At 52.8% G+C, this 19,476-nt stretch overlaps 1 protein-coding gene across 17 annotated transcripts in view; it reads right to left on the bottom strand.

Annotated features, from left to right (window-relative positions):
- MACF1 (microtubule actin crosslinking factor 1) overlaps positions 1-19,268 on the bottom strand; it is a 357,817-nt gene extending 338,549 nt beyond the window's left edge. For 9 of the 17 annotated variants that reach the window (XM_084963996.1, XM_084963997.1, XM_084963999.1 and 6 more), the window contains exons 1-2: positions 18,894-19,062; positions 15,276-15,547 (exon numbers count right to left, since the gene is read on the bottom strand). In XM_084963996.1, coding sequence (XP_084820122.1) covers positions 15,276-15,495 — 220 coding nt within the window. In that variant the 5' untranslated portion in view covers positions 15,496-15,547; positions 18,894-19,062. Of the gene's footprint in view, positions 1-22; positions 355-15,275; positions 15,548-18,893; positions 19,063-19,210 lie in introns of those variants that run through there. The other 8 variants (XM_084963963.1, XM_084963980.1, XM_084963966.1 and 5 more) reach the window with 3 other exon arrangements.
- Positions 19,269-19,476: the final 208 nt, after the last annotated feature.

The raw sequence follows: 19,476 nt of genomic DNA, 5'->3' as shown, positions 1-19,476 counted from the left end.
CCCCGGCCGCCCGCCGCCGCACCTTTGTAGCGCTCCAGCACATCCTCGTACGCCTGCACGAACTCCTTCTCCTGGCTGCGGTTGGCCGGCTGCTGACCCGGCACGTAGCCGGCCATGGCCGCCCGCGCCGCGCTCTCCCGGGGCCCCGGCGGACGCCGCTTCCAGGCCCGCGCGCTGAGGCGGCGGCGGCAGCTGCCCCAGCCTCGGCCCTTTGTGCGGCCCGGGGGCGGCGGCGGCGCCCCGACTCTCGGCTCTCCGCTTCGCGCTCGCCTCGCCCGGCCTGCCGCTCGCGCTCGCTCCTGAGCCCGCTCGCCCGGCTGCTCGCGCTCCGCCGCCGGTCCCGCTGGCGTTTCCGCCTCCCCACCCCTCGGCTGCGCTCCTCCCTCAGCCCGCCCCGCCGGCGGCGGCGGCGGCGACGGCGGCGTCTCCTCCCGTCGGGAGCGCCAGGCCCGGCCCGCTCCCCGCCCCTCTCCCCGCCGCCCCCGCGGCCCGGCGCGTCATCGGCCCCGGGGCTGCCCACCCGGGTGCCCCCCACCCGGGGCTGCGGACCCCCGCCCGACCCGGACGGGAGGCCGGCCCCCGCGGGGGCGTTCCGCCGGAGCCCGGCCGGGTGGGAGGCCCCTGGCTGGTGGGATGAAAGGCCCGGCCGGCCGCAGCGGCGGGGAGAGGCCCGGGCCCACTCGGCGGGGCGGGCGGGTGGCCCAGGCGGCGCGGACCCGCACCCCGAGCCGGGACAAAGGAGGGAGCCCCCTGGCTGAAGAGAAACCGAGCTGGGCCTGTGCGGCGCTGGAGAAGGACCCAGCGAACCTGTAGGGAAGGGAGAGCCGAAGACCTAGATAGATCCCCAGGCTAGACAGGGTCAGAATGAGGCCGGGGGAGGCCAAGGGAACACTCAGACCACAAAGAACCCCAGGAACAAAGGGTTTTCCAGAAACTGAACTCGAAATGAGAGGGCAGACCCAGCTCCATGAAGTAAACCAGGCCAAGAATGAGGAGCCAGGGCCTGAGAAATGACACCTGAGGGAATGAAAACAGGATTCTGATTGCACGACGGGGTGCATGAGACCGGAGGACACAAATCTATAGGGAAGAGATGCAACAGGATTATTACACTGTGACAGCCATGGGAACAGAGAGGCTTAGATCAAAAGGGAGAGATGTGGGAACCTGAGGCTGAAGCAGGACTTCTACGGAACAAAGAAAAGGGTTCTGGAGCATAGCTGGGAGGGGAAGGAAAAGGGAAGCCAATTTTCCTCTGCCATCAGGGAAAAGGAAAGAGTGAAGAAAGGACTCTGGTAAATACCGTTAGGGAGGTACTGGGGACCACTTTGAGGCGGGAGTTCCCAACGTGCTCTGCTCCTCCAGTCAGTTCTGTATCCTTCAGTCCCAGAGTCATGGAGGGCACTGGGGCCAACCAAGAGCAGTGATTGAGGAACTCCCGTAAATGCAGGTGATCTTTTTGCCACATCTACCCCCATCCAGCCATTATCCTACCCAGCCAGGACAAGTCTATTGACTTGATTTGGGGGGGGGGATTGCAGGTGGAAAAGCAGTTGTAGGTTAAAAGGCTGGCTGACCTCATAATAACAGCACTTTAGCAAGTAAAAAAAGAATTCATGTGATACTGAGCAGAGGAAATTGGGGTTCGGGCTTCCATTTCAGTCCCATTCTTGAGATTTTTAAGAGAGCTTCTCACCCCCAGGGCAAGGCCTGCATGCATCTTTGTGTGCTAGGAGGAGTGCCAAGGATTTGGTCAATGCCCAGCAAGCACATTAATAACAAGAGATGATGCTTTTCACTAATAGGTGCACAACTGTTGTTTCCACATCATACCATGATCAGAAATCGGGTGAGCAAGTCATTAATCATATCTTTTTCCATCAAGTTTTGCAGGCCTGCCCAAGTTCTAGGCCTGGAGATCATATAGGGAATGGCCTGAAAGGGGACAGATAGGGAGGAGCCTTGGACAAATGGCTGGTTTCCTTCCAGTTTAATCCTATATGCTCAAAAAAAGCTAGTTCACAGTTTGGACTCAGCTTCTAAAGAGCACAGTTTAAAAAAAGGAAGAGAAGAAGCTTGAGGTTTATTCTTTTTAAAATAAATAGAAGGCTTTTAGTAGAAAATGTAGGATGAAGGAGTCAGTGATTGATGACATAAGCACATTTTTTGTAAACAGCGGAGAATATAGAAATGCTAACTCCAGGGATCTCGACTGTATCAGTGCTGAGTCATCTGCATTTCCTATATTATTTTATACCAGTAGGGCAAGGACGGCCCAGACACAAACATACACCTCCACCCTCACCCCCAAACAGACATCTGCCTCCTCATTTTCACCACGGTAAATAGGAAAGTCCCTCCATCCCCTCCTGTGAGCAGGTTCTTCAAGAGTTGTGACAATTTTGCCAAAGGTGAGGAAAAACAAGGGCAGAGGGAATGAGAATATGCTCTGGGAAACAGTCTTTGTTGGGAGGGGGAGGTTGGGGGGGGCAAGGAGTTGAGATGTCTATTAAGAAACATGGTGGGAGTTCCCGTCGTGGCGCAGGGGAAACAATCTGACTAGGAACCATGAGGTTGCAGGTTTGATCCCTGGCCTCACTTCAGTGGGTTAAGGACCTGGTATTGCCATGAGCTGCGATGTAGGTCACAGACCCCGCTTGGATCCTGCGTTGCTGTGGCTGTGGCGTAGGGCAGCAGCTGTAGCCCGATTAGACCCCTAGCCTGGGAACTTCCATATGCTGCTGGTGCGGCCCTTAAAAAAAAAAAACGAAAGAAAGAAAGAAAAGAAACATGGTAACCAAGGAAGAAAGTTCTGGTAGGGTGGTGGCTAAAAGGGCTTCTCAGACTCAAGTAGCTTTCTGGACAAGATTTGCATTTAAATGCTCCCAAGAGGTTTTGAAGTAATGCAGTCTACTAATGAATGAAAGCGGGGAAGGCCACATGTTTGGCTGATGTTCCTGTTTTATACAGAGAAAATTTTACAAGGATAGAGGAACAAAGCGGCTGCTGGGGGGATGGAAAGAAGGAAGCCTAGGAAAGGGAGGTTTTTGGTTTTTTCCAAGCAACAGTCTAAATTTATAGCCAGACCACACAATTGGGACAGCTCTGAGACTTTCTCCTTTTGGTCTATGATTTTCCTTTGCTCCAATGGTGAGACTGCTGTTGCATTTCTAAAGAGGCTGCAGCGGGGCAGCAGGAGGAGGCAAGATGTACTCGGAAGGGCATCTAGTGGGGGGAAAGGGTAGTACAAGTAACTAAAACCCTATTTTCTCTTCGTGTCTTCCCCAACTTAAGCCTCATCAGGTGCCTCTCTCCCTAAGGTCCAGCTACTTTCAACTTCTTTCAGCATCTCCCACCTCAGGGCCTTCCCACCTGCTTCCCTCCTGGGCCAGAACCCTTCCCTGCTCTCCCCTTTTGGCCTGGCTCACTCCTACTCAGGTCTCTGCTGAAACTCCCACAGAGAAGCCTGCCTTCATCCCCCAGATTAGTAGGCACTCCTGCCCCTCTCCTCCCCTTTGGAAATATCCATCCCATTGAAGCTATGGGTTCACTGTCTTTCATGCTTACTAAATCACTAGATCCCTGAGGGCTGGGGCTGTTGTGTGTCTTGTCCACCACGGGATCCTTAGCACTTAGCAAACGACCTGGCACATACAGGGCACTCATTAAAGATTTCTTTGTTTTGTTTTGTTTTGTTTTGTTTGGTGTTTTTGTTTGTTTGTTTGTTTGTTTGTTTTGTCTTTTTGTCATTTCTTGGGCCGCTCCCGCGGCATATGGAGGTTCCCAGGCTAGGGGTCTAATCGGAGCCGTAGCTGCCGGCCTACGCCAGAGCCACAGCAACGCCAGATCCGAGCCTCGTCTGTGACCTACACCACAGCTCACAGCAATGCCTGATCCTTAACCCACTGAGCAAGGCCAGGGATCGAACCTGCAACCTCATGGTTCCGAAAGTCGAATTTGTTAACCACTGAGCCATGATGGGAACTCCTAAAGATTTCTTTTAAATTTTGATTAAATCATAGATGACTGAACCAGATGATCCAAAAATACTCACTCAGCTGTTTCTGGCTTATGAATAGCTAGAAGGCCAGCGTATTGAAAAAGAGAGTAGGCTGGCCTCACAGCATCCCTTCTCTGTGACTGGCATTCAAAGTCCTCCATATTTTGACATCTACTTTCCTTTACAGACTGATCTCCCTTTATAACCTCACATGCAGCATCTTCCCCTATAATCAAACTCTGAGCCTTTGCCTAGAATGTCCTCCACCCCCCAACTCCACCTACTAAAGTCCTACCCATCTTGAATGCTCACCTGAAATGACTAGAAATTATTTTTAATCACCCAGGTAGAAGAGGCTCTTCTCAAAATCCCAGCTACATTTTCTTTCCCCCATCCCTGGGGGAACCACATGTGTTGTGTGGGTCTGTGTCGCTGCCTCCTTAACTGCTTGGTTCATAAGCTCTTTGAGGCAGAGATATCTAATTCATCTTTCTTCATCATAGGGCCTAACACAATGTTTTGCATCTAGTAGGTGTTCAATAAATGCTGAAGGCATGATGCCTCATTGAAGATGTACGGGGATGGGGGTGTGGGCTAGATCTGCACTTCAGGATGATTGAGAGTCCAGTGTCCACTCAGTGGCTAAGAGCTAAGGGCGTTTTATGCGCAGAAAGGAAAGAGGGAAGTGCAAAATCACTTCTCCTGCTAGTGCTCCTCCTCCAACTTCTAGAAGGTTTACTCAAGCACTTCTTCAGCTTGGCTCATGCTGCATTATTTTACATGTGTTAACTGATGCTTTATAAATACACTCTTTGCTAGTAGGGCACGCGAATGTGTGTGTGTGTGTGTGTGTGTGTGTGTGTGTGTGTTCTCTGCTCCTCTTTGCAGGGGTAGACTGTCTCCAGTGCCCTAAATAGTAGCCAGAGTCAGACAGCCAGACACTGAAGGGGCTGCCCCAAGCCCTATCCTTTGGCCAACTCTTGGAAGAAAATCTTCCCGTTCTAAGCTTAGAAGACCTGCCTCCGGGCCCAGCCCCACCATCTTTTCAGACACCAGCTTTAGCCAATCCCAGCCAGAGCTCCCTTGGGCCCAGGCCCTGGAAGCCATACTAAACTTTGCTTCCCGTTCCCAAATCTGTTCTGGGGTAGGAAGGCTTTACCCACTATCATACTGCCCTCTTCTGTTCAGAAAGTGCAACACTGCTAATTTAAGAGGCCTGAATGGTGCCAGCCACCCAGGAAGACAAGATCCCAGCTACCCCGCAGCCCATCACCCCGTCACCATAGCAACCCTCAAAATGGTTACTCAGCCATCTGGGTTACCATAGCAACTGGCCAAGTCTCTCCACCTCAGCCTCTCCCTGGGCCTTCTCTCCTGGCTTGTCAGAGCCTATACCAAAGACTCTCCAATCCTTACTGGGGGAAATGAGCAGAAGCTGGACCCCTGACAGGCAGCTGTCCCAAAGGGGCGTGGACTGCCTTGCCCGCCCAGGGCTTCCTGAGGCTCAGTGGAGATAATGGGTTTAAGGCACTCTGTGAACCTTGAAGTGCCTCACAGATGTTAGCTATTATTAAACTACTGTTCCCTGTAATGGGGGAGGCCGTGGGTTGCACTAGGCAGAGCTAGTGCCATTCCCAGCGTGGTCCCTTACTGGCTGGGAGGCCTTGAGCAAGTTACCCAACTCTCTGGGCTTCTGTTTCCTCTACTATAGCAAATCTGCCTCCTAAAGTTATTTTGAGGATTAAGTCAAAGCCTAAAAGATGTTATGCACAAAGCCGGGCATTTGGGACATACTGATGGTGGCTGGGAAAGGTACTGGCTCCTGTCTCCCAGACTCTCTGTGAATACACCTGTTTTATTTTCTCATTTTAAGGAATCAGGCCAACTTGAGCGCCATTTGCTCAAACACACCCAATCTTCCTTCCTGCCCCGAGGCAGGGGAGGGTCTCACCCTGTGTGGGGCCTCTGAAGTTACTACCAAACAGGGCTGCAGACAGTCTGTACTCTTTGGGGAATTGGGAGGCTCCCCAAACTAGGAGGTATGGCTCATTACCTATGACACACCCCTCTACCTGAAACAGTATCTCCCTAACCAGTGCTACCTCAGGCATTAGAGTGGTGGCTGCTGCTCTTCCCTAAGATCAGAGTCACCTGGAATTCCCATCATGGTTCAGCAGAAACAAATCTGACTAGCACCCATGAGGACACAGGTTCAAACCCTGGCCTCGCTCAATGGGTTAAGCATCTGACGTTGCTGTGGCTCTGGCGTAGGCTGGTGGCTACAGCTCCAATTAGACCCCTAGCCTGGGAACGTCCATATGCTGCAGCAGTGGCCCAAGGAATGGCAAAAAGACCGAAAAAAAAAAAAAAAAAAAAAAGACGAATCCTCGAAATCCATTTTGGGGGTATTTTCTTTTGGGGATACTTTCCAAGTACATTGGCAGGGTCCTGAATCAAAGTAAGGTCGGTGTATTTGAAGGGTTTTAAGCAAAACACAGATACCATCCTCAGAAAATTTCAGACACAGAACGAGGTATGTTCCAGCCTAGCCCTAAGTGTTCTGGGAGTAGGGCATGGACTTCAAGCTACAAAGACCTGAGGATCAGACAAGCAACACTGAAATACCCCTGGGGCTCCAGCATTTGGGAGTCAGAATTTCTCATGATACTTCTGCAAACTGAGTCAGTGGAAAACTTGATCAGACTTCAGATAAGACTACTGAGCCGATAAACTGATATATTTCCTACCAGGGGAAAGGAAATAGAATATTTGGGTTTTTTCTTTTTCCATTTTTGGCTGCCTCGTGGCTTATGGAGTTCCTGGCCCAGGGATCATCAGATCTGAGCCGCAGTCTCCACCTAAGCTGTAGTTGTGGCAATGCCAGATCCTTAACCCACTGTGCCAGGCTGGGGATCGAACATGTGTCCCATTGCTCCCAAGATGCCACCGATACTGTTGTGCCATAGTGGGAACTCCAAAGGAAATGTACTATAATAGTTTAAAACCGTGGGAGATGAAAATACAAGATTTTTGTACTTTCTGTCTATACAACTTCTATCTGTGTAACTGGGGAGGCAGAATTGGGATGTGTATGAAAAAAGATTGGCCATGAAAGGAGTTCCGGTCGTGGCTCAGGGGTGAACAAATCCAACTGGGAACCAAGAGGTTGCGGGTTTAATCCCTGGCCTTGCTCAGTAGGTTAAGGATACCGCGTTGCCATGAGCTGTGGTGTAGGTTGCAGACGAGGCTCAGATCCCTGAGTTGCTGTGGCTCTGGCTAGGCTGGTGGCTACAGCTCGGATTCAATCCCTAGCCTGGGGGCCTCCATATGCTGCGGGAGTGGCCCAAGAAATGGCAAAAAAGACAAAAAAAAAAAAAAAATGGCCGTGAATATAATAGGTGACGAGGGTTCATTGTCTTCTCACTCCTTTAGTATATGTTTGAAATTTTTTGTTTTGTTTCGTTTTTTCATTTTTTTTAGGGCCGCACCCTCGGCGTTTGGAGGTACCCAGGCTAGGGGTCTAATCGGAGCTGTAGCCGCCAGCCTACGCCAGAGCCACAGCAACGTGGGATCCGAGCCATGTCTGCAACCTACACCACAGCTCATGGCAATGCCGGATCCTTAACTCACTGAGCGAGGCCAGGGATCAAACCCACAACCTTATAGTTCCCAGTTGGATTTGTTAACCACTGAGCCACAATGGGACCTTGAAATGTTTTAAAGAAGGCAGGGGATTTGAAGCTTAGGCCAACCTGAACCCCAGCAATGAACACCTCCAAAGGGCATGTGCCAGTGCTGTGTTCTAGGGCACGCCGTGAACATTCAGCCGTGCTGAATCCCAGCCCCACTTCCCACCAACAGTAGGACTTCAGACAAGTTCCTTAATTTTCCTCTTCTGTAAACAGGGAGAATAGCAACCAGTTCCCAGGATTCCATGCAGATTAAATGGTAGATGTAAAATGCCTGGCACACATTTCAGTGCACAGTAGCTTTTCCAACTACTATTTACTAGGGGATCCCAGGTGGCATCAGCTCTCAGGAGCTCCTGGCCTGAGTCCAGAGTTCAACTCCCCAAACCAACCCTCTGGATTCTTTCATTCCTGTCTCCCACCAGCTGTTCTCACTTCAGTTCCCTTCCTTCCTTTCTACTGAGGTCAAAGAAAGGAGGGAAGAATAAAAACAAGCGACAGGGACATGCCCTCTCTCTTCAGGTTGTCCGGGAAAATTCCTGTTTCTTTTCCAAGTCCCAGATGAAATACCATCATTGCTCTACTGTAGGAGGCAGGGCAGAGGTAGGAGGACACCCATCCTCACAACTCCGGGCTTGCAGTGTGTACAGCTAGCACTGCAGCCTAGACGCCCTCACCTCTGGGAGTTGGCGGTGGCACTCTTGCTCCCCCTTTTTCACCATAAGAAAGTAAGGCTCAGTGAAGTTAGTAACTTCTCAGGGTCACCCAACCAATGAAGTGATGGAATTGGAACTCCAGCTGACTCCCAAATCCACTCCCTTGAGTGAATGAATGGAAGATTTAGGAAAAGAGGAAAGAAGGGAATGTGAAGGGAAGAGAATGCCTAGAGACAGGCCCTCTGAGGCTCCAGGCAAAATCCTCCCCTTGACCACAAAGGCCTGGTACCTTCTGGGGTAGGGGTGGGACACAACTGAGAACAGAAATTTTATCCCATAATCACTCTTCAAGATACAGGGCTTCCAGACCTTCTCTGTAGCAGCATCTTAAGTCTGGGGGTAGATTCCAGCGGGAGCATCAGTTCTGCTCTTGCAGGAAAGCCAAAGCGAAGCCAGGAAGCTGGCTGGCTTCTTACCTGCCAGGTGGCAATAGGCAGACCCAGGGCCAAATCATACCAGGTCCTAGCCACCACAACTGGCCAGGCTCGGGACAGCACTTTGGTGGGGATGCGTTTTTTGTTGTTTTTGTTTTGTTTTGTTTTGTTTTTAGGGCACCCATGGCAAATGGAAGTTCCCAGGCTAGGGGTCGAATTGTAGCTATAGCCTATGCCACAGCCACAGCAACGCCAGATCCAAGCCACGTCTGTGACCTACACCACAACTCACGGCAGTGCCAGATGTTTAACTCACTTAGTGAAGCCAGGAATCAAATCTGAGTCTTCATGGATACTAGTAAGATTCGTTATTGCTGAGCCATGACAGGAACTCTGAGAATGGGTTCTTAGTACTCAGACCCAGGAGTTCCCATTGTGGCTCAGCGGGTTATAAACCCAACTAGTATCCATGAGGATGCAGGTTGGATCCCTGGCCCTGCTCAGTAGGTTAAGAATCCCGTGTTGCAACGAGCTGAGGTATAGGTTGCAGACGTGGCTTGGATCTGGTGTTGCTGTGGCTGTGGTGTAGGCTGGCAGCTGTAGCTCCGATTCAACTCCTAGCCTAGGAACTTCCATATGCTGCAAGTGCGGCCCTAAAAAAAAAAAAAAAGCAAAAAAACCCATTCACAGCCGGTTGTGTTCACAGACCTTTCCCCAGGGAGAAGGTGGCTGGAATAAAAGACAAGTGCAGCCCTAAGTCCTGCTGCACTGTCAGCACCTCTGGAGGCAACAAATCCCTAACCCCATGGGGCTGAGGAATGACAGCTTTCCACAGCCCCAAAATTAACTGATCCTTCCTCCGCATTCCTAACCTCAGCCTAAGCTACTCCAGAACAGAAAGGCATGAGTCAGACTGCCATTCGAAACCTGTCTCTGTGTCACCCGGAAAGTCACTGGAGAAACATGATGGGAATCCAGCGGCATAGAGACGGCACCTTGCATTGGGACAACCACCTTCCCTCGCCAGCGGGGGTCCCACAGGGACCCCGAGCCTCAAGAGAGAGGTCAGCTTGACTGTCTTTGCTGCTGCTGCACAGAATTCTGCCCACGTGGTCGTTTTCCATCCCTGCAGCTAATGTGACCCAGATTTACTTTCAAAGAGCTGGAGCCGAGCCGGGGGTGTGTAGCTACAATCCATTCTGCCCCATTTTCAGGGACTCTCTCCTGTTCATCTCTTCTGCTACTGAAACAGAGTTCCAGGACAGGGCCAGGCACTCTGAGGATACTGCCAGGAAGAGGTGGTGAAGCTGGAAAGGAGGGGGAGCCTCCTTGGGCTCAAAGCTCGAAAGCGTCAGGGCAAGAAAGGTCGCTCGCTCAGGCGTAGGGATTCTCAATGGAATTATTTTTAGGGCTCCATCCTCCATCTCCCACCCCTGCATCCTCTTCTGCCCATCATGGCTTGACTAGAAACACACACACACACACTTCCATCTGCTCTCTGAGAAAGCTCTAGAGTGAACAAAAGAAAGGGAGAAAACTAAAAGGCATGGCGCCCCTTCCTTGCTCACCTGAGAAACTTCTGGCTTCCTGGGTCCCCACTGCCCTTCTAGTTGCCCAGGGAAGACACAAGGAAGGACACGCTAAGTAACAGACCCCCGTGTTAACCCATCTTTGTCTAGCATGTTCTGACTCTCATCCTGTGATCATCTGAAGCAGCTGTCATCATCTCCCTTTTACAGAGAAGGAAACTGAGGCCCTAAGAAGTCAAGACATTTGCCCAAGTTTTCTGACTGCAGATCCACTTGTCTCCACAGTGCCTGGCACATCGCTGGGACTAAACCCATTTTTTAATTGAATGAATGAATGAACAAGCAGAGAGGCACCTTCTCAGAGTTTCCACCCTGGAGGAGGGACCATGGGCACAGAGTGAGCAGGCGCCTTCCTCTACCAGGCATGAGCTCTCAAGCCTGTCTCCCCAGGGGTGAGCCCTTGAGTGTCTCCAGCAGCTAAGTTTAGGCTCTGAAGACAGGAGCAAACACCAACAAGCGAGCTGCGTTTCACAGCCCTCACTGAACCTCTAGCTTCGAGAGCCTATGCTCTAAGAGTGAGACCCCGGGGCAATACCAGGAAGGATGAGATGGGCTTCCTGACTACAGGGAGCTCCAGAGCTGGCCGGGGGTGGGGTGAAAACAATGAGCTCTAATATAAGGCCAGCTGAAACAAGGGCTGGGTAGAGATACCATTGCTGTTGGAATGGAGAAATCGGGGAAGGCTTCCTGGCAGAGGCCACACTGGCGCAGATGCTGGGGATGAGTTCACCAGCACCTGCCAAGAAGCTCCTGAGAACAGATCCTATAGATGCTTTCTCCTGGTTAACGAGGAGGCCAGTCCTCGGCCCTAAGTCACTGGGCTCCCTACTTTCACAATACAAACAGGAATGCAATGATTTTTTCCTTTCTGTCCTCTCAACTAGGCTGAGTCCCATGAAGAAGGGATCACATCTTCAGTCATCTTCAAGCATCAGTGCCAACAACAGGGAGGGTCCTGAATATGTGAAATTAGATGGATAAATACCTCATTGCTAGGTAGGTGAGGAATCCCCCCTCACCGCCCCGACCCCTACACCTAGCCCAGCCCCTAGCCCAAACTAGGTCCCTTCTTCCGGACACTTTACTGCCGTCTGCAGAAAACTTGTCACAATAAATACACATCTACCATGAGAAAGAATGGCGCCCCCTAGAGTCATGCCGTGTACAACCATGAACCACTGTTCTGCCTCTGGTTTTTTCCTCCCGCTCCTCAAAAGCCCCAAGGGCTTCTCTCCTCTCCCCTCTGCTGCCCTGTGGGGTTGTGTTCCTTTAACCCTCCCCAGCTCCGGCCTTCCACGTCAGCCCTCCGCCCCCCCCCCAATGAATAAGGATATTCCTATCGCTGTTTGATAACAGCTAAAAGACTTCAAAGAGGCAAAGCTTACTAGATCTTTGCTTCTGCCTTTTTCTACAGGTCAGGATATTGCAGCCTCTCCCAGAAGTGACCAGAAGGACTCTCTGGTGAGTCTGGAGACCAAGTCAGCGATTTAGATTGTCACCTGCAGAAGATCTGGGCTGGCCTGGTTGCCAGGGATTGCCTAAGGGAATGGAAATAGCAATGTACCTGGATTTAGATCTGGGTCTACCAGTCCTGTGTGACTCTAGGCAAGTCCCTTAAACCCTCTGGGCCTCAGATCCTAACACGTGTCCTACCCACCACACTGTTATATGAAATCTCTCTGTAAACCATAACACTGATCAACAAAAAGCCTTTCTCATTAATGACCATTGGTCCACTTCAGCATGGCTGGGCTTAAGGAGTTGAGAATAGGGTTGGCAAAGAAGACAGAGAAAATGGAGGGAAAGGACGATGCTGTGAAGAATTGGGTTACACATGCATGGAGCCCCTAGAATCTGTTTTGATTCTGTAGACTGAGATCAGCAGTTTTCTCGCCCCGACATGCCTCTCCATCTGAACAGCAGGGGGATGCTGCTGGGATCCCCCATCAGGCCCCTCCAGCATGCAGGAGGCCCTGAGACCCGCGCATGACACCGAACTGGGCCAGGGACAGGGGAGGTCTGTGTACTTGGTGAGACTGACTCAGACACCCCCACTTGGCTTCAGAACCCAGGCCCATAGGGAAGCCACAACTGGCTTCCAGGACAAGACTGACTTCATTTCCTCCCAGAATGTAAGTTCTAACTTCAGAGAGCTTCAGAGCACACGGGGGTCTCCCAGACATGCTCTTTCTGCACCTGGCAGGAAGCAGTTCCCGAAGAAAGAAGACTGCCTTTTCTAATCACTCTGGTAGAACCCCCACGACGTTCTAAAATCACGGGACGATTTCAGCCAGGCCCTGAAGTCACAGTCCTGCCCCTTCTCTGCTGCCTCTCTTCTCTCCTGCTAACGAAATAGGCCCAGCTGCAGCACCCAAGTTATTTTTAACCATGGCAGAATCCCCATTTTCAGCCTCAATGGCCCAGCCCCCTCCTCAGTCACGTGGCAGTGTCAGGATGTAAAGAAGATCAGCCGAGGATGCAGGAAACAGCACAGCCCCGGCCATCCCTTCGCTCAGCAGACCCGGCAGCATCCTTCGGGATTAAGCCCCCTCGAGTCCACTCCATTTCTGTTCTAGACAGAATATTAAACAGCAGGCAAATGCCCCCTTGGGGCTCTTCAGAGAAGACTGGAAGGGGGATTCATCAGAAAGGGATCTATAAGTACAGTCATCTGTCTCTATGTTTGGGGGATTGGTTCCAGAACCCCAACGGATACCAAAATCCACAGATGCTCAAGTCCCTCATGTATAAAATCATGCAGTGCGGCGGGCGCTCCACAACCACGGGTTCCACATTTGTGAAGACGGAAGGCCCACTGTGTGCACGCGGGCTGGAGGATGGGGCTGAAGGGTATAAGGAAGGAAGAAGGAGGCCTCCTTTCTGCTGCCTTCAGGAGAATGAGGGGTTTGTGAGTCCAGAGTCCCCTGGGTGGGGGCCCTTCAAGTCGATGACAAATAAGGCCCTTCCTGCATGGGAGGGTCAGCCTGAGGCTCCCCTGACTGGCTCATGCCATAGACCCAAAGGTCTTGAGAAGGACTAAAGGGTCTTTCCTCCAAGGGCGTACTGCCCACCAGGAGGAGTTCAGAGTCTCCAGCCCGTCTTCTAAGTCTCCTCCCTTGAAGCTGACTCCCTCTAAAATGTTTCCTGATTCCTTGAGCCCACATAACCCTCACCCCATCCAGCTTTCCATTACAGCCCACTGCCTGTTCCTGGATCACAATCTGTCACATGTTATCCTCTGAGCACTCCCTGCCTTCATTCATTCAATCCTGGTTGATCTCCAACATGCATAAGGCCCTGTGCCAGGAGCTGGGGGTAAAAACATAAACAAGACACAGTCCGGAATTGCTCACAGTCCTGCGGGAATGACGGGCACCCCGTGGGATAACTGCTCTGAACCAGGGAACACAGAGAAGAGGCAAGTATGAATGTGAGAGCAGAGGAGGGAGCTCCGGATACCTCTGGGGGCATTAGGGACAGAGGAGACGGCGCTCACAAGAGGAGGAGGAACGCCTGGCATCTCACAGAGAAGAAAGTTCAGGCCTGGATCTTGCAAGACACACACCTGTGGGGGTGGAGGTACAGCCACGTGTGGCAGGGTGTCTGGGGGCAGGGGTGACTGTGATGGGTGTTCATGCTATAGCCTCTATTCCACAGGCGATCAAGGGCCAGAGGAGGTTTATGAGCTGCTGAGTGACAAGGATCAGGTTTGCATTTTTGAACAAAATACTCTGTCAGTCATGTGGAGGAAGGGGGGTCAAGACCGGAAGGAGGAGAACTATTATGTGGTGGCTGGAAGGTCCAGGTGAGAGATGATGAAGCAGTGGAGGGCAAGGTGCATTGTTTGAGGGACACAAAAGAGGCAGCAGGACAGGCCTTGGTGATGGATTCAAACAGGGTGATGTCACTGAATGTGCTGCAAGCACTGCTTTGTCTGTCTTTCTATCTGCACCCTGGCACCAACACCTGCTGAGATGCTGAGCACAACCCACGGAGGAAGCTCTGGATGCCTTCGGTGAAAGCAGCAGAGAGAGCACTTTTCCTTTACAGAGCCAAGAACCGTGCCAAGAGCTTTACATACATTATCTCAACTAGTCCTCCCAACAGCCCTGCACAGGAAGCATTTCCCAAGATGAGGAAAGTGAGGTTCAGACAGGGTGAGGGACTTGCCCACAATCACACAGCTGGTTGGTGGCGGGGCCACAGTCCAGCACCTCTCCTGTCTGGCTCCAAAGTCTGGGCTCAAGACCACTGCGCTGCACCGCTCTGCTGCTTGGCAAAGGGGCAGCAGCCCCAGCCCTCACCCTGCAGAAGGGTAAATGCGGACCACATTTTAGAAAGCAAAGTGAGTGAAACTGCCTTTTCAGAGGACTTTATTCCAAGGAAATAACTCAACAGAAGTCAAGCATTGTTATTGATGAAGACGACTGCTGCAGCACTGCCTATTACAGCAAAAAAAAAAGGTAAACAGTGAGTAGGATTTTAAAATCATGAAATATTATATAGCCTTTAAAAATGGTAACTATGAAGTCTAAGATATAATACGGAAAATCTTTTCGAAGTAAAGGTAAGTGAAAAAGTCAGATCCAGAATGGTACATGAGCCGTGAAAGCAACTACGTGGAAAATATAACTGCATGGGGACAAAGCAGGGAAGAAGATTAAAAAAAAAAAAAAAAAAAAAAAAGAACAACGGGTCTCGTGGTCTCATTTATATACAGGGGTTAGGAGTGGCAGACTTTCCTCATTCAAATTTGTCTTTAATGTTTTTTCATTATCTTTCCAGTAGTAATAATATCACACTGGATTCCAGCTGGCTTGTCAGAGAGCCCTGGGCGGGCCCCTCCACTACCCCCCGCCCCCGGCCAGCGCACCCACGGCACCTGGCTCACTGGGGGCCTCTCTTACCAGCGACTCTGACCACAGCGCGTTCTGCAGGGTCCAGCACCGAGTCCTGGCTTTTCCGCTTTTTCTGCTCATGCAGTGGCAGGTTCCAGGGTAAGGTGTCCCCTGGGGGACAGGGAGACAGGCTCCCTGACCGCTCACTCCTGTAAGACCGCTCGCTGCGACAGGACCGCTCGCTCCGGCAGGACCGCTCACTGAGCGTTTCTTCATCGGAGGAAGACATGGCCCAGGCAGGGGCTGCGGCAGGAGGGCCTGGGGGCCCAGGGAGAGGTGATCTGTAGGAGAGAGGAGTGCACATGAACAGACCGAAGGGGGTGGCAAAAGGAACACTGGGACTTGGGATGCAGAGGTTCTAGTCCTGGTTCTGCATTGACTTGATCTCTTTATCTCTCTGAACCTCAGTTTCCTCATCTGGATAATGGGAATAATGATACTACAGGACAAAACTAATTCATAGGGTTTGAGGGAAATCACGGGAGGTAATATATGTGAAGGTGTTTATAACCCTTAAAACACTATGTTTTTTGTTTTTTGTTTTTTTCTTTTTAGGGCCACACCTGTGGCATATTGATCCCAGGCTAGGGATCAATTCGGAGCTGTAGCTGCCGGCCTACACCACAGCCGCAGCAACGTGGGATCTGAGCTGCATCTGCGACCTACACCACAGCTCACGGCAACGCCAGATCTTTAACCCACTGAGCTAGGCCAGGGATCGAACCTGCATTCTCAAGGATGCTAGTCAGATTTGTTAACCACTGAGCCACAACAGGAACTCCAAAACACTATGTATTTTTATTTTTATTTGTTTTATTTTTTTGGCCACATCCTCGGCATGCAGAAGTTCCCTGACCAGGGATGGAACCCGAGCCACAGCAGTGACCTTAGTCTCTGCAGTAACAATGCTGGATCGTTAACATACTGCACCAAAAGGGAATTCCAAGGAGTTCCCATTGTGGTGCAGCAGAAACAAATCCGACTAGTAACCATGAGATTGCGGGTTCAATTCCTGGCCTTACTCAGTGGGTTAAGGATCTGGCATTGCCATGAGCTGTGGTATAGGTTGCAGACACGGCTTGGATCCTGTGCTGCTATGGCTGTGGTATAGGCTGGCGGCTATAGCTCCGATTCAACCCCTAGCCTGGGAACCTCCATATGGCGCAAGTGCAGCCCTAAAAAGCAAACAAAAAACAAATAAAAAAAAATAGGGAACTCCAAAACACTATATAAAAATAGCTCCTATTACTAGTAACCACTATTACTGTTACCTGGTACATTTGAAGGATTAGGCCTACAGGTCCCACAGAGAGAAAGATATGGATTCAAATTCTACCCCACCATTTACTAAATGTGTGACCCTGGGGAAGAAGCCAGTTAACCTCTTCGAGCCTTAACATCCTCATCTATAAAATGGGGGTGATAATAGCACCTAACTTCACAGGGTTGTTTGCAAGGAATAAATGAGATCCTACAGGTAAAACATTAACAATGCCTGGTGTTCAATAAGCACTTAATAAACAGCATCTATTATTACATTCCTGTTCTACTTACCTCCCAGGAATGTTATAAGGATAAAATGGGGCAACAGATGGGAAGCATCTTCAAAAAGCTAAAGCACAATCTCAATGGCAGGCATGAAATAAAGCATGAGCTAGAACAGGCAGAAATTCTTTATTTCTCTTATACTGTCTCTGCCAAATACATTAGAAACAGTACTAAACTTGAAGACAGACCTCCATACAGCTTCTGGTTTGGCCACTTAAAATTGGTGTGATTTGGGGCAAGTCACTTCACTTCTCTCAGACTCGGTTTCCCCATCTACAAAATGGGGGTCATATTCCAACTTCTAAATTGATGTTTTAAGAACATAGTGAAATGCAAATGTAAAAAACTGGCTGGTATCATGCACGGCACACAACAGGCATTAGGTAAAATGTTCATTTGCCTATTCTAAGGGCTGTTGTGGAAAGAAGTGGCGTGGGGAGGTGGTAGAGAAAATAAGTTTTTCTGGTCAGTTTAGCTAGTAGAGGGATCAGAGTGGAATACAATCACTCTGGGGCCAGCTGGGCTCCACCAGACAGACTGGGCAGCCTTCCCTGGGCCAGACCAAGCTCACTTCCCAGAACCATCTGCTACACATGGCCCACCCCCTGAAGGCCTCATCAGAGTCAGGAAGGTACATGCCTTCAGCTACCAGCCTCCCTGCAGTTCCCAAATCCAGCCCCGGTATCCAGCTTTCACTTTGGCCCCAGGGTCCAGAGAGAGCAGATGACTGTTGACTTTCCCTATGGGGAATGCCTGCACACAGGGCTGTGTGGAGGCAGGGGCGTGGCCTAAATGGCTGGACACCATGGATCTCTGGGCACAGCTCCTCCTGGATTCTGGGACTATCAGCCTGGAGGCAGTAAAGGGCAGAGACAGCCCCCCTGGGTCACTGGCAGATCCCCAGCACAGGCACAGAAAGACAAGAGATAACAAAAGAAACATCAAATGGTGCAGGAGGCCTCTAGGCAGTCTCCGGCAAGCAGAACAACCCTGCCAGGGCACCTCCTGTGCCAGCAGCATTTGGGCCTTCTTCCCATGTAAGATCAAGAAGGAACCCAGCCCCGGAAGGCAGAAAGGCAAGGACCCAGGTCCTCCTGGCACAGCCTTGCCTTTTATCCTAGCATGAAACCCCCATTACCTTCAAGGGCCCGCCTCCCACCTCTTCTAGCCAAGTCAGGTGCAGAAACTACCGCCCCCACCTCGGGGAGATTCAGCAGTGCTTCCATCCCTACCCTCAGCCCAGGGCAGGAAAACGCCCCTCCTGTCGGACCACCTGCTTCTCCCAGAACCGCCCATTCCTCCCCGGACGCCCATTTTACTACAAAGGCCGGTTCATCCAAGGCCTCCTCCCTGAGAAACCGTCCCTCCTAGGCTTTACCAGGTCAGGTTCCCGACCCCCGCAAACACCTGGATGACCTCGGGGCTCTCGTCCCACCCCTCGGTCACCTAAGCCACTTCATCAATCCCCGATTCACAGGAGCGCGCGCCCACGCCCCTAACCCACCTCGAAGGTCGCAGGCCAGGTTGGCGACAGGCACCTCACCTGGAGCTTTCCCGTGGCGGGCCTACCCTCTCGCCCCTAACCCTTACCCCATGCTGGGGGAGGGGCGCACCGGGAGCCAGGGGAGACGCGGGTGGGTCCGCGTGCCCGCCGCGCGCGTCTGACAAAGAGCGGGGCCGCGCCATGCGGACGCGCGACCAAGGACCGAGCCGGCTCCGGGGCCAGCGGCCGAGACCTGGGGCCGGGAAGCCACGTTCCCCGCCCGGCCTCTCCCGGCCCGCGAAGGCTCGATGTCCCATTTTCCCGGAGAACACGCCTCCCTTTGGCCCGGGCAGCGCTCGCCTGGAGAACCCCGGGTCCGCGCGCTCGGTGCTGCCCGCCGCTCGCCGCCCGCCGCCGGGGCTGCAGGTGCGAGGCCCGGACGGCCGCGATGCCCGCGCCTGTCAACCCGCCTTCGCGATGCCGTCCGCTCCCCAGGCTCGGGCGCGGCCGCCCCACGCGATCAGGCACCGCGCCCCGGCCGCCTCCACGAACCCCGTGCAGCCGAGCGGGGAGCCTGCCGCAGCCCCGCGCCTTACCCTGGGAGCCGGAGCGGCGGAGAACCGGCGGCGGCCGCGCAGCAGCAAAGGCGGCGGCAGTGGCGGGGCGCGCCCCGGGCGGGAGCGCAGCGGAGGGGAGCGCCGCCGAGCCGAGGGGAGCGGCTCCCACAATGGCCGAGCTCGCGGCGCCGAGCCCCCCGCCCCCCGCGCCCTAGCGGCGGCGGCTGAAGCGGAGCCGGCGCAGCCGCCCAACCCGCTCCCCCACCCCCGGCGCCGACGCCGCCCCCCGCCCCCCGATGCGCGCTCCTCGCCTTGCACCCCACCCGCGGCCCCTTCCGAGTGCCCTCCGCACTGACCCCGCGTCTCTCGCTGCCCACGGGTCCTCTCTCTCGGTCCTTACCCCCGTGACTCCTCCCCTGCGGCCGCGCGTGTTCTCGAGGCCAACTCACACCCCCACAGTCCCCGCCCTCGGCTCCGGCGCCCTCTCTGTCCCGGCCCCGCGGCCTCTCGCTGACCTGGGCCGGGCTCACCCGGCCCGCCCCCTTGGAGCTCCTCATCCTGGATCCCTGGGTCGCTGTCTCAGGCTTGGGACCCAGTTCTCTACCTGCCCCCCTTTTGCCTG

The sequence above is a fragment of the Sus scrofa genome, chromosome 6, assembly GCF_054392235.1.
Source record: "Sus scrofa isolate SSC_HxYL_T2T_F1_AM1 chromosome 6, Sscrofa_HxYL_maternal_Yorkshire_Landrace_v2.0, whole genome shotgun sequence".
NCBI lineage: Eukaryota > Metazoa > Chordata > Mammalia > Artiodactyla > Suidae > Sus > Sus scrofa.
Note: the sequence above shows the minus strand (reverse complement) of the source record. Positions and strands in the feature narration are given on the sequence as shown.